A 12885-nucleotide genomic window follows, 5' to 3' on the forward strand; every position below is an offset into this window, starting at 1 on the left:
TGCCTCTTTGGATCATTCTAGAGTGTGGTAAATAGAAGTAGATAAACATGTAGCCTTCTCTATGACTTCCACTATTTTTATGAACCTAATCTTACATGTTTTGTTGTTTGAGTTTATTCTTAGTATGATACTTTATCTTCCTCTACTTTTCTTTTTTTTTTCTCTTATTATTCTTGGGAACTTCCTCTACTTTTAATCTTCTCACCCACTGAACGTCCGGTAATTATTTCTGTCTCCTTTCTTCACATTCTGCCTGTATTATTTTGTCTTTACGAGACAAAGGGATTCACAGTCAATATATATTGGAGAGAAAAATCTTGTTCTCTTTTATGCAATGACTTTTTATGAGATTACTACTCTATTATTTAAAATAGTGTTAAGGAGCCATCCTTATGCAAATAATTACTAGTGCCTAGCTAGGACTCCAAGAGTTTAATATTGATTCAAAATCAATTTCCAGATTGGGCATGACTGGGTCCACAGGAGACGTCATTTTGAAAAGGATTGGAGAACAGGTAGTTCTGAAAACATATTCCATAGGCCCGGCTAGTTTTCTTTTTTTTTGGTGATTTTTTTGGCCGGGGCTGGGTTTGAACCTGCCACCTCCGGCATATGGGACCGGCGCCCTACTCCTTGAGCCACAGGCGCCGCCCTAGTTTTCTATTTTTAATAGAGATGGGGGTCTCACACTTGCTCAGGCTACTCTTTACCAATGCTTTGTTTTTATTAACTCTTCCCAGAGGTGCACACAGAAAAAGCCTATGTGTCAAAGTTGCCTTCTTTTTCTAACCCAGATTTTATATCGTTTCTCCGTTTTTAGGACGCCTGCATTTCTCTGACATACCTTTTATAATTTAATAACTTTAAGAAAAGAAAATAATGGAGTGATGAGTTAACCCACCTCCTTGAGATCATGAGTAAGCAGGGTGAATGAATTACTATAGTGAATGCATGTGTATCCGGTCGGCTGCTAATGTTACTGTGTTCCCTTTCTATAATCATTTTAGGACTTGCTCAGTGCTGTAGAAGCAAAAGAAGCTCTTGAAAGGGAAGTTAAGATCTTACAAGAGAGGCTGCTTGCTGGCCAGCGGGTCTGGGATGCCACCAAGCAGGAGCTGAGCTTGCTGAAGAAAAGCTCCGATGAGATGGAGAAGAATTTGAAGGCCAGTCTGGATGCAGCCACAGCCTCGCAAAGCCAGTACTTCTCATTTAGGGAGAAAATGGCAGCCCTCCTCAGGGACAGAGTGGGCAAAACTGTGTCCACAGACGATGCCATTTTGAAGAGGATTCAAGAAATGGGCAGCCGAGAAGAAAGCAGGGATAGGGTGAGCGGGCACCAGCTGCTTCTGCAGGACAGTGAGCTCATGCATTTAATGTACTCTACAAGCGACTTAGGTGAATTAGTGAAAAGCAAAATGTCAAGGTGGTTGTGTTATATTCAATTTCAATAGTATGCAGGTGGGCTGGGGACTCCCTCAGCAGCAGCTAACTTCCATGTGGGTTCTGGAGTTGGACCTCTCAGGCGCTGAAGGCTGTCCCCACAGCATAGTCACTCCTCCCAGGTGCTGAAGGCTGTCCCCACAGCATGTTCACTCCTGAGCAGTGTGAGCTTGGGCAGGTTCCTAAGATTATGGCTTCTTAGATTCTGTTTTCCTCATCTGTAGGCAGGAGCCAGCATAGGGTCCACAGCCCCTTATCTGAAACCCTTGGGGCCCTATGCGTTTTCACATTCAGAACTTTTCGGGGTTTGGATAGCTAAATGGTGTACAGAAAGGTAAGACAGAATGTGGCCTGACACCACCCTCCGTGGTGGTGTCTGGGACACAGTCCACCATCAACCACATTTATGATCCTACAGCAAAACCTGTGAGCAGCTCTGAGTGGGATAAATGAAGACTATAAATAGCCTCATGTCACTTTGGGTCAGGGTTTGCTGCCCAGATGGGTCAGGTCAGGCTAAGCTTTGTCAGTAAATGAGTTACAAAAACAAAAACCAAAACCCTGGATTTTGGACTCATGGATAAAGGTTTCTAGACCTCAAACAGTATCTTCTTTATAAGGTTACTGCTTATTGTAAGCATTAAATGTAAGAAAATTGTTATAAAGACCTTACCGCATTGTCTGGAAATCACAATAAATATTAACTGTTGCTGCCTCTCCTCCGACCCTTCCCTCCTTCTCTTCTCTCTTAGAACAGTTTTTTAGGGGACCTACCTGCAGATGGAGAAACATACTTTAATTCCCGTATCTAACTGAAGCTGGTTTAATTTTGTCATCTTGTTTATACTATCAATAATTCTTATTTTCTAAAAGGCTTTACTCGGCAACATCAACTTCACCCGAAACCCCGTTTAAATGATTATCAAATCCAAATTATTGAAGTCCTAATTAATGAGATTTTAAAGTAAATGATATCCAAAGTTCATGTATAATTCTCTTCTACTGATGTCAAGTTTGCTTACAAGGAAGAAAAAACATATTTCTGGGTGTTTTTTTTTGTTTGTTTGTTAGTTTTTGAGATGGTGTCTTACTTTATCGCCCTCGGTAGAGTGCTGTGGCATCACAGCTCACAGCAACTTCTAACTCCTGGGCTTAGGTGATTCTCTTACTTCAGCCTCCGGGGTAGCTGGGACCACAGGTGCCCACCACAATGCCCGGCTATTTTATTTTATTTTTATTGTTAAATCATAGCTATGTACATTAGTGCAATCAAGGGGTACAATGTGCTGGTTGCTGGTTTCAGATACAATCTGAAATATTCTCATCAAACTGTTCAACGTAGTCTTCATGGCATTTTCTTAGTTATTGTATGTAGACATTTGTATTCTGCCTTTAGTAAGTTTCGCCTGTACCCATTCTAAGATGCACTGTAGGTGTGGCCTCACCCATAGTCCCTTTCCTCATAGTCTTGACCCTTTCCTCATAGTCTTGGCCCTTTCCTCATAGTCTTGTGCTATAGTTGGGTTATAACCTTCATGTGAAAGCTATAATTTAGCTTCATAGTAGAGCTGAGTACATTGGATACTTTTTCTTCCATTCCTGAGATACTTTGCTAAGAAGAATATGTTACAGCTCCATCCATGTAAACATGAAAGAGGTAAAGTCTCCATCTTTCTTTAAGGCTGCATAATATTCCATGGTATACATGTACCACAATTTGCTAGTCCATTCGTGGGTCGATGGGCCCTTGGACTTCTTCCATGACTTAGCAATTATGAATTGGGCTGCGATAAACATTCTGGTACATTGTGATTTTTGGTCTTCTGGGTATAAACCTAGTAAAGGAATTATAGGATCAAATGGCAGGTCTATTTTTAGGTCTCTAAGTATTCTCCAAACATCCTTCCAGAAGGAACGTATTAGTGTGCATTCCCACCAGTGGTGTAGAGGTGTGCCCTTTTCTCCACATCCATGCCAACATCTCTGGTTTTGGAATTTTGTTATGTGGGCTACTCTTACTGGGGTTAGGTGATATCTCAAAGTAGTTTTGATTTGCATTTCTCTGATGATTAAGGATGATGAGCTTTTTTTTCATGTGTTTGTAGATGGTGTGTCTGTCTTCTTTAGAGAAGTTTCTCTTCAAGTCCCTTGCCCACCCTGAGATGGGATCACGTGTTCTTTTCTTGCTAATATGTCTGAGTTCTCTGTGAATTCTGGTTATTAGACGTTTATCGGAGGTATAACCTGCAAATATTTTCTCCCATTCTGAGGGCTGTCTGCTTGCTTTACTTACTATGTTCTTGGCTATGCAGAAGATTTTTAGTTCAATCAGGTCCCAGTAGTGTATTTTGGATACTGCTTCTATTGTTTGGGGAGTCCTCCTCATAAAATATTCACCCAGGCCGATTCCTTCAAGAGTTTTCCCTGCACTTTCTTCAAGTATTTTTATAGTTTCATGTCTTAAGTTTGAATCTTTTATCCAGTGAGAGTCTATATTAGTGATGAAAGGTGTGGGTCTGGTGTCAATCTTCTACAGGTTGCCAGCCAGTTCACCCAGCACGATTTGTTAAATAGGGAATCTTTTCCCCACTGAATATTTTTAATTGGGTTGTCAAAGATCAAACAATGGTAAGTAGCTGGATTTGTCTCTTGGTTCTCTATTCTGTTCCAGACATCTACCTCTCTGTTTTTGTGCCAATACCTTGCTGTTTTGATCACTATCAATTTATAGTACAGTCTCAGGTCTGGTAGTGTGATTCCTCCTGCTTTGTTTTTATTGTTGAGTAATGTTTTGGCTATTCGAGGTTTTTTTCTGATTCCATATAAAATGAAGTATTATTTTTTCAAGATCTTTAAAATATGACAATGGAGCTTTAATGGGAATTGCATTAAAATTATATATTGTTTTGGGTAGTATAGACATTTTAACAATGTTGATTCTTCCCAGCCATGAGCATGGTATGTTTTTTTGTTAACATCTTCAGCTATTTCTTTTCTTAAAGTTTCATAGTTCTCTTTGTAGATATCTTTCACGTCCTTTGTTAGGTATACTCCCAAATATTTCATCTTCTTTGGCACTACTGTGAAAGGAATAGAGTCCTTGACTGTTTTTTTGGCTTGGTTATTGTTGGTATATATAAAGGCTACAGATTTATGGGTGTTGATTTTGTAGCCTGAGACATTGCTGTATTCCTTGATCACTTCTAAAAGTTTTGTAGTAGAATCCCTAGTGTTTTCCAGATATACAATCATATCATCGGCAAAGAGTGAAAGTTTGATTTCTTCTGACCCTATGTGGATACCCTTGATCACCTTTTCTTCCCTAATTGCAATGGCTAAAACTTCCATTACAATGTTGAAGAGCAATGGAGACAATGGGCAACCTTGCCTGGTTCCTGATCTAAGTGGAAATTATTTCAATTGAACTCCTCAATATGATATTGGCTGTGGGTTTGCTGTAGATGGCCTCTATTAGTTTAAGAAATGCCCCTTCTATACCAATTTTCTTAAGTGTTCTGATCATGAAGGGATGCTGGATATTATCAAAAGCTTTTTCTGCATCAATTGAAAGAATCGTATGGTCCTTATTTTTTAGTTTGTTTATGTGCTGAATTACATTTATAGATTTACGTGTATTGAACCAGCCTTGAGATCCTGGAATAAATCTCACTTGGTCGTGGTGTATAATTTTTTTTTTTTTATGTGTTGTTGGATTCTGTTCATTAGGATCTTATTGAGTATTTAGCATCAATATTAATTAATGATATTGGTCTATAATTTTCTTTTCTTGTTGGGTCTTTCCCTGGTTTGGGGATCAAGGTGATGTTTGGTTCATAGAATGTGTTGGGTAATATTCCTTCTTTTTCTATATTTTGGAAGAGGTTTAGTAATATAGGTACTAGTTCTTCTTTAAATGTTTGGTAGAATTACGACGTAAAGCCATCTGGTCCTGGGCTTTTCTTTTTAGGGAGATTTTGTATAGTTGATGCTATTTCAGAACTTGATATAGACCTGTTCAACATTTCCACTTGATTTTGGCTAAGTCTAGTAGGTGGCATACTTCCAGGTATTGGTCGATTTCTTTCAGATTTTCATATTTCTGAGAGTAGAGTTTCTTGTAGTATTCATTAAGGATTTTTGAATTTCTGAGGGGTCTGTTGTTATTTCATCATTACCATTTCTGATTGATGAAATTATAGATTTTACTCTTTTTTTCCTGGTTAGGTTGGTCAAAGGTTTATCTATTTTATTGATCTTTTCTAAAAACCAACTTTTTGATTTATTGAACTGTTGTATAATTCTTTTGTTTTCAATTTCATTTAATTCTGCTCTGATTTTGGTTATTTCTTTTCTTCTGGGTTTGGGGTTGGGGTTGTAGTGTTCTTCCTTCTCCAGTTGCTTGAGATGTCCCATTAAGTTATTAACTTCCTCTGTTTCCATTTTCTTGAGGAGGCTTGCAGTGCTATAAATTTACGTCTTAGGACTGCCTTTGCAGTATCCCAGAGGTTCTGGTAATTCGTGTCTTGATTGTTGTTTTGTTCCAAATATTTGGTGATTTCCTTCTTAATCTTGTCTATAACCCATCTATCCTTCAGCATAAGATTGTTTAGCTTCCATGTTTTTGTATGGGTATGCAGGTTCCTGTTGTTATTGAGTTCAACTTTTATTCCATGATGGTCTGAGAAGATGCAAGGAATAATTTCTATTTTTTAAAATTTCCTGAGGTTAGATTTGTGGCCTAGGATGTGGTCAATTTTGGAGTATGTTCCGTGGGCTGATGAGAACAATGTGTATTCAGTTTTGTTGGGATGAAATGTTCTGTAGATGTCTGTTAAGTCCAGATGTTGAATGGTTGAGTTTAAATCTAAGATTTCTTTGCTTAGCTTCTTTTTGGAGGATCTATCCAGCACTGCTAAAGGGGTGTTAAAATCTCCAACTACTATGGAAGTGGAGGAAATTGAGTTGCTCATGTCTGTTAGAGTTTCTTTTATAAATTGCGGTGCGTTCTGGTTGAGTGCATAAATATTAATAATTGAAATCTCATCATATTGAGTACTACCTTTAACAAATATGAAGTGACCATCCTTATCCTTCCTTATTTCAGTTGGTTTAAAGCCTATTGCATCTGCAAATAGGATTGCAACGCCTACTTTTTTCTTCTTTCCATTTGCTTGGAGTATAGATGACCATCCTTTCACCTTAAGTCTAAATTTGTCTTTTAATGTAAGATGCAATTCTTGTATGCAGCAGATATCTGGCTTGAGTTTTTGTATCCAGTTAGCCAACCTGTGCCTCTTTAGAGGACAATTTAAACCATTCACATTAATTGAGAATATTGATAAGCCTTTTGAGAGTCCGGTGGACATTTTTAATCCTTTACAAACTGTGGAAGTTGGAATTTGATGAAAAATTTCTGGGTGGGTTTACTTTTGTGGTGGAGAATTCCGCTGGTCTTTATGGAGGATAGGTGTGAGAATATCCTGGAGAGCTGCTTTAGTTATGGCAAATTTCTTCAACATGTGAATGTCATTGAAGTATTTAATTTCTCCGTCATAAATGAAACTCACTTTAGCTGGTTACAGGATCCTGGGTTGAAAGTTATTTTGTTTTAGGAGATTAAAAGTCAATGACCATCCTCTTCTAGCTTGAAAGGTTTCAGCAGAGAGATCTGCAGTTATTCTGATATTCTTGCCCTTGTAGGTGATGGTTTTCTTTCATCTGGCTGCTTTCAGAATTTTCTCCTTCATATTAACTTTAGTGAAGTTGATTATGATGTGTCTGGGGGATGTCTTATTTGGTTTGAGTCACGCTGGAGTTCTGAAACTGTCTGCTATCTGAATTTCAGAATCTCTTGGCATGTCTGGAAAGTTCTCCTTCATAATCTCATGGAGAAGAGACCCTGTGCCTTGTGAAGCCACTTCATGGCTTTTGGGGATCCCTATAAGGCAAATATTAGTTTTCTTCGAATTATCCCAGAGCTTTCTGAGAGAGTGATCTGTTTTTGCCCTCCATTTCTCTTCCTCTTTGAGAGTTTGGGAGCGTTCGAAAGCTTTGTTTTCAATGTCAGAAATCCTTTCTTCTGCTTGCTCCATTCTGTTACTGAGGGATTCTACTGTGTTTCTCAGATCTTTGAGGGCTGCAACTTCTTATCTCAATGTATCAAAATCTTTGGTCTTTGAATTCGTTGAATTCTTGAGATATCTTTTGGGTTACTGCTTGGAATTGTAATTTGATCTTATTTGCTATCCAGATTCTGAATTTGATTTCTGACATCTCAGCTATTTGTTTGTGCATGGGATCCTGTACTGTGTCTGCCCCATTGATCTTTGGGGGAGGTGATCTACTCTGATTATTCATATTGCCAGAGTTTGTCTGTTGATTTCACCTCATGATTGCTTTTCACCGTTGCCTCTGGCCATTCTCAGAGTTGGGGAGGTGTCTCTCCAAGATTAGACCCCAGTGGGATCGCTGTATTGTTGCTGAATCTTTGTAGGTAGTGACCCTGTGTAGTTCCTCTGGGGATACCCCAGCCGGGGATTTCTGGTCGTGGAAGCAGCTCTGGAGTGTGACAACCTGGATCCAGCAACAGGGCGGGTGGTGGTGCACACAGTTCTGGGAGTGCCTGGCACCCAGTGACTTTGGCACAGAAAGCCCAACACTCCAGCAGTCTCTGGCCAGGAGAAGGGCTATGCGCAGAGGCAGGGAGGGTTCCAGATGGCACGCAACTACCAGAGTCCCTGGCCAGAAGAGTGGACCAGTGTGGAGGCAGGGAGGGTACAGGAGGGAGGACACAGTGTTGCGCGGCTCCTGCAGTTTCTGGTCAGGGCATCCGGAGGCCCGGCAGGTTGCGGGTCGGGGGTTGCAGCGCAGGTCTTATGGAGGTTCAGGCAGCGCCAAGCCCTGGAGTTTGAGGTTGCTATGAGCTGTGATGCCATGGCACTTTACCTAGGGCAATAGCCTGAGGCTCCAGTGTGCCAGAACCAGTCTCACTCTGCCCCTGAGGGTTAAGGCTGTAAGGCAGCTCAGTCCCCGCCTTTAGGCTGCTCAGTCACTAGGTTACTAGCTCCCGCCCAATCCTTGCTGCGACCCTGAGGGCGGAGCTTGCCAGGGCAGTTCTCTCACAAGGGCTCCCTGCGGCCCATAGCCAAACACTATTAGCTCCGTCCGGCTCAGCAGCTCAGTCTGGGGCCCTAGATAATGTCCAAAGTTCTGCCGCACTCCTGCTCAAGCTCTCCCCAAGGCAGTTCAACTGAGTGCCAAGTCCAAAAACACCGAAACAGTTCACAGGTAAGGCCTTTCCGGTTTGCAGTCTCACTGCTGCTTGTACTTATGGCTGCCCATGGGATTAGGTCGATCGAACACACGCAACCACTTGCAAGTTTTCCACTGTTTTTGTCCTCCTCTTGGGGGCCAGAAGTCCCTTGCTGATTCCCTGTATCCTCAAAGGGATGATTATTAGGCAGATCCCACCAGCCAGAGATGCCTGGAGTCTTATCTTCCCACACTCACCGTGCCCAGTTGCAGGGAAGCTGTTACTCGGCTGCCATCTTGCTCCACCTCTCTGATGGCTATTTTTTGTTGCAGTTTGGCTGGGGCCAGGTTTGAACCTGCCACCTTTGGCATATGGGGCCTGTGCCCCACCCACTGAACCACAGGTGCTGCCCACACATTTCTGTTTTTTAGTGTTACTAAAAAAAACTGAGAGTGATCACTAACTCAGAGTTCAGGATTGCATTTGTAAATTTCCTTTAACAATCAAAACATTTAAATTCACTTAAAAAAATTCTCCAAAATTCATATGTGCTCTAGGACCAATCCTTGTACCCCCTTTGGCTAAGTACAGGGTTTTCTTTGTGGATACAAAGGGTTTGTGCAGAGGATGGTTATGTGTTAACTGCTATGCTGTGGTAAGTAAGGGTCTCTTGAGAGTAATGTAGGTTTTTTTTTTTTTTTTTTTTGCAGTTTTTGGCTGGGGCCAGGTCTTGAACCCACCACCTCCAGTATATGGGTCTGGTGCCCTACTCCTTTGAGCCACAGGTGCCGCCTCAGTAATGGAGGTTTTTTGTGGCTCAGTTTACGCAGAGATATTTGCTGAGGAAGGAAATTTTCATGGGCTTTGAGAAAAACTTGATTATTTCCCTGAACTGGTAACAGGTATAGAGACGATCTTCAACTTACGGTGGTTTAATTTAGAATTTGTTGCTTTATGATGGTCTAAAGTGCTATTATGCATTCCATAGAGACAGTTCTTTGAGTATCGACCCAACCATTCTGTTTTTCACTTTCAGTATAGTATTTGATAAAGTATATGAGACATTCAATAGTTGAGCATAATACAGGCTTTGTGTTAGATGATTTTTTCCCAACTGTAGGCTAATGTGTTTTGAGCCTGTTCGGGGTAGGCGAGGCGAAGCTAGGGAGCTCGGTAGGTCAGGTGCAGTAAGTGCAATTCCCACTTAGGGTATTTTCAACTTAACAATGGGTTTATCGGGACATAACCTTATCCTGCATCAAGGAGCACCTGTACTTCAGTAGCTATTTTTTTTTTTGACATTTAATTTTATTGCTTTTCCTTCCATATTTCCAAGTATTTTCCTAAAACTATTTTAATTCCAGCATGTGAAGCATGGCACACAATTGTCAGCATGATGTATATGTTTATTTTCTAAAGCCGAATGATGTAAATTGGTTAAGCTGGATATGCCTTCCCCCACTCCCTCTAAAAATTAGAATGATTCAGAGTCTTTTTAGTGCCTTTGTCTGCCTTTCCTACCCTGTAATTTTTTTCAATAGCTACTCTCCCTATTTAAAAGCCTGAAATCAAGCATATAGCTGGTATCTTGTGTGACTCATCTTCAAGTAAAATCAAGAGAAAATGGATTTCATATATTGTCTTAGAAATGTTTCTAAAGAATAAGAGCTTTACAAATTGATGAATGTGTTTGTTGAGGAGGCTGCCTGCCCCTGCTAGCTGCCATGGCTACACGCACAGTCAATGGTTGAGTATTGCCAATCTGGAGGCCCAGCGGCAGGTTCAGGAGTAGCCTGGCAAATTCCCCGCTTCATGCCCACTCCTACCGACTGGAGGTTGCTTTTCTTATTTACCCCTTTGCTATCCAGTTTTCCTCTCCTGTGTTTGCTATCCTCAGTAGAATTCAGAACACTACCCACACTTTTCCAGCAACTCATTTCTACTTGTTCCTTGCATTTTGGCTTCTGGCAAAATTTAATCTTTTAAAAAAGCCTTACTGTGTCTTAGAGCAGAGTTCTCAGCTCCAGAGCTATTGACATGGACGGGCTAATATTTTGCTGTGGGGGCCTGTTCTGGGCATTGTAGGAGGTTCAGCAGCATCGCTGGACTCTACCCACTAGATACCAGGAGCACTGCCCCCTCGTCAGTTGGTGACAACCGCAGATGTCTCTGGATATTGCTGAATGTCCTCTAGGGGTCAAAATTGCCCCTAGTTGAAAACCACTGTCTTAGAGGAATGTTCTATTTCTGGGTTCTCAGAAATTCTAAATGAGTATTCGAATGTTATGCAGCCTTGAATCTTCAGGACACCATAGCAAATGTTCACAAAATAACCACTTCTTGCACAATGACAGAGTATTGCAACATTTTTGGATTTTACTTTAGAAGTTTGAGGCATTTTTTTTTCTTACTTTTAGTAAGAAAAGGGGTAAACAAAAAAAGCAACCTTCAGTCAGGAGGAGTTGGCATGAAGTGGGGGATTTGCCAGGCCACACTTGACTTTGCTGCTGGGCTTCCACGTTGAAATTGCTCACTGCTGAGTGTGCGCCGGGCAGGCAGCCTCCTTAGCTAACAGATTCTTCAGTTTGTGAAGCTCCCATTCTTTAGAAACATTTCTAGAACAATATATGAAATCCATTTCTCCTGATTTTACCTGAAGTAATGGACTAATCATCTCCGTGAGAATCAATTATGAATAAAGAGAACATGACCATGACCAATTTCTACATCGTTTCTTAAATTAAAGGCAAATTAACACCCGCTCACGAACCTCTATCTTGGTAGCTTTTTTGGGTCTGCTGTAGGCACACCTGAAACTTCATTTCCTCCCCTGGAGTGTTTCCTAGTCCAGGGCCTCTGTGGGAGCTGTGGGGACCCAGCCTGACGCTGTGAAGGGCCTAAGACACGCCCTGCGACCAATCTGGCCTGGCTCACTTCAGAGCCTGATCATTTTCCCACCCTGTTCCCAGTCCTGCCACTAACTATCGAGATGTTCCCTCAGAGGCCCCTCAGACTTCCTCTGGCATTGTTCAGAGTCCTGTGCACGGTCACCCCTGGCTGTGAGAGCGTCTGGAGGGTGGGCAGACAGAGCCTCTCCATTTGTGTCAGGCTCCTCGGGCTTCTGTACAAAAGTACCACAAACAAGGTGGATTAAGAAATAGATGTTTGTCATGGTTCTCACAGAGTAGAAATTTGAGGTCAAGGTGTTTCCAGTGTTGGTTGCCCCTGGGTGCTTTGAGGGGCAGTCTGCTCCCTGCCTCACTTCCAGCTTTGGTGGCCGCAGGCGATCTTTGGCTTGTGACGGCGTCCTCCTGTCATCCTCCCTCTATGAATGTCTGTCTTTGTGGATGAATTCATTTTTAAGGACATTGGTCTTATTGTATGAGAGACCACCCTAATGACCTCATTTTTATCCCCTTACTGCTGTAAAGACCCCGTTTCCACAGCAGGTCACATTTTGAGGTACTGGAGGGATCAACTCAACCCCAAACAAAAGTTCACAGAACGAAGGAGGAGGGAGATAAGCTGGGCCAGTCAACACTGTTGGCCGCCCGTGCTGACAGGAAGGAAGAGGAGTTGGTTGATGTTGTTGGTAGCAACTCATAACTTATTTTATATATTTTCTGAGTGAAAATCATAGCTTGAATAATTGGAAAGGAGTTGTTTGTGTCCAAAAAGCACTGGACCTTAAGTGACCCAAGTAGCTCTTTCTTCTGTGTAGAGCTCTTTTGCTTTTATTTGGTTTAATCTTAGAACAAAAATGTCTGTCTGGTGAAATCAACATACTTGTCCTTGTGGAGTGAATTAACTCCTTTAGGGCATTATGACTTCATTTCCAAAAGTCATGCTGCTGCTTGTTCTTAAAGTATACTTTAGTGCCTTTTTTTTCTCTAAAAAATTGAGGTATATATTCTTTATTACTTCCCCATACCCACCCTACCCTATTTCCTCTATCTCTAGTATTAAAATCACTGGCACCTTTTGTTCACAGAATATTAGGTATATATTAATAGATGACATTAAGAAATAAAATAAAATAAATTAAAAGCTTAGTTATTCCTTAGACTTTTTGGTGTGAAAAACAATACAAGTTCACAGTTTTGGTGGAACACTGAGTCACTGGCATTTGATGCTCTCAAGAACTGAGTCAGATTGGAATATTACTGTATTTAAATAATGTATGTAAATTTAGC

General features: G+C 41.2%; 1 protein-coding gene across 6 annotated transcripts in view; it reads left to right on the plus strand.

The window, feature by feature from the left end:
* The window catches only part of ARMT1 (acidic residue methyltransferase 1), a 205892-nt gene that overhangs the window by 130454 nt on the left and 62553 nt on the right, over positions 1–12885 (plus strand). For 5 of the 6 annotated variants that reach the window (XM_053592417.1, XM_053592418.1, XM_053592420.1 and 2 more), the window contains one exon: positions 1008–1325. The exons of the other annotated variant lie outside the window; for it this stretch is intronic. In XM_053592417.1, the coding sequence (XP_053448392.1) occupies positions 1008–1325 (318 nt within the window). The remainder of the gene's footprint in view (positions 1–1007; positions 1326–12885) is intronic. 6 annotated transcript variants of the gene reach the window in all.

The sequence above is a fragment of the Nycticebus coucang genome, chromosome 5 (genome assembly GCF_027406575.1).
Source record: "Nycticebus coucang isolate mNycCou1 chromosome 5, mNycCou1.pri, whole genome shotgun sequence".
Classification (NCBI taxonomy): Eukaryota; Metazoa; Chordata; class Mammalia; order Primates; family Lorisidae; genus Nycticebus; species Nycticebus coucang.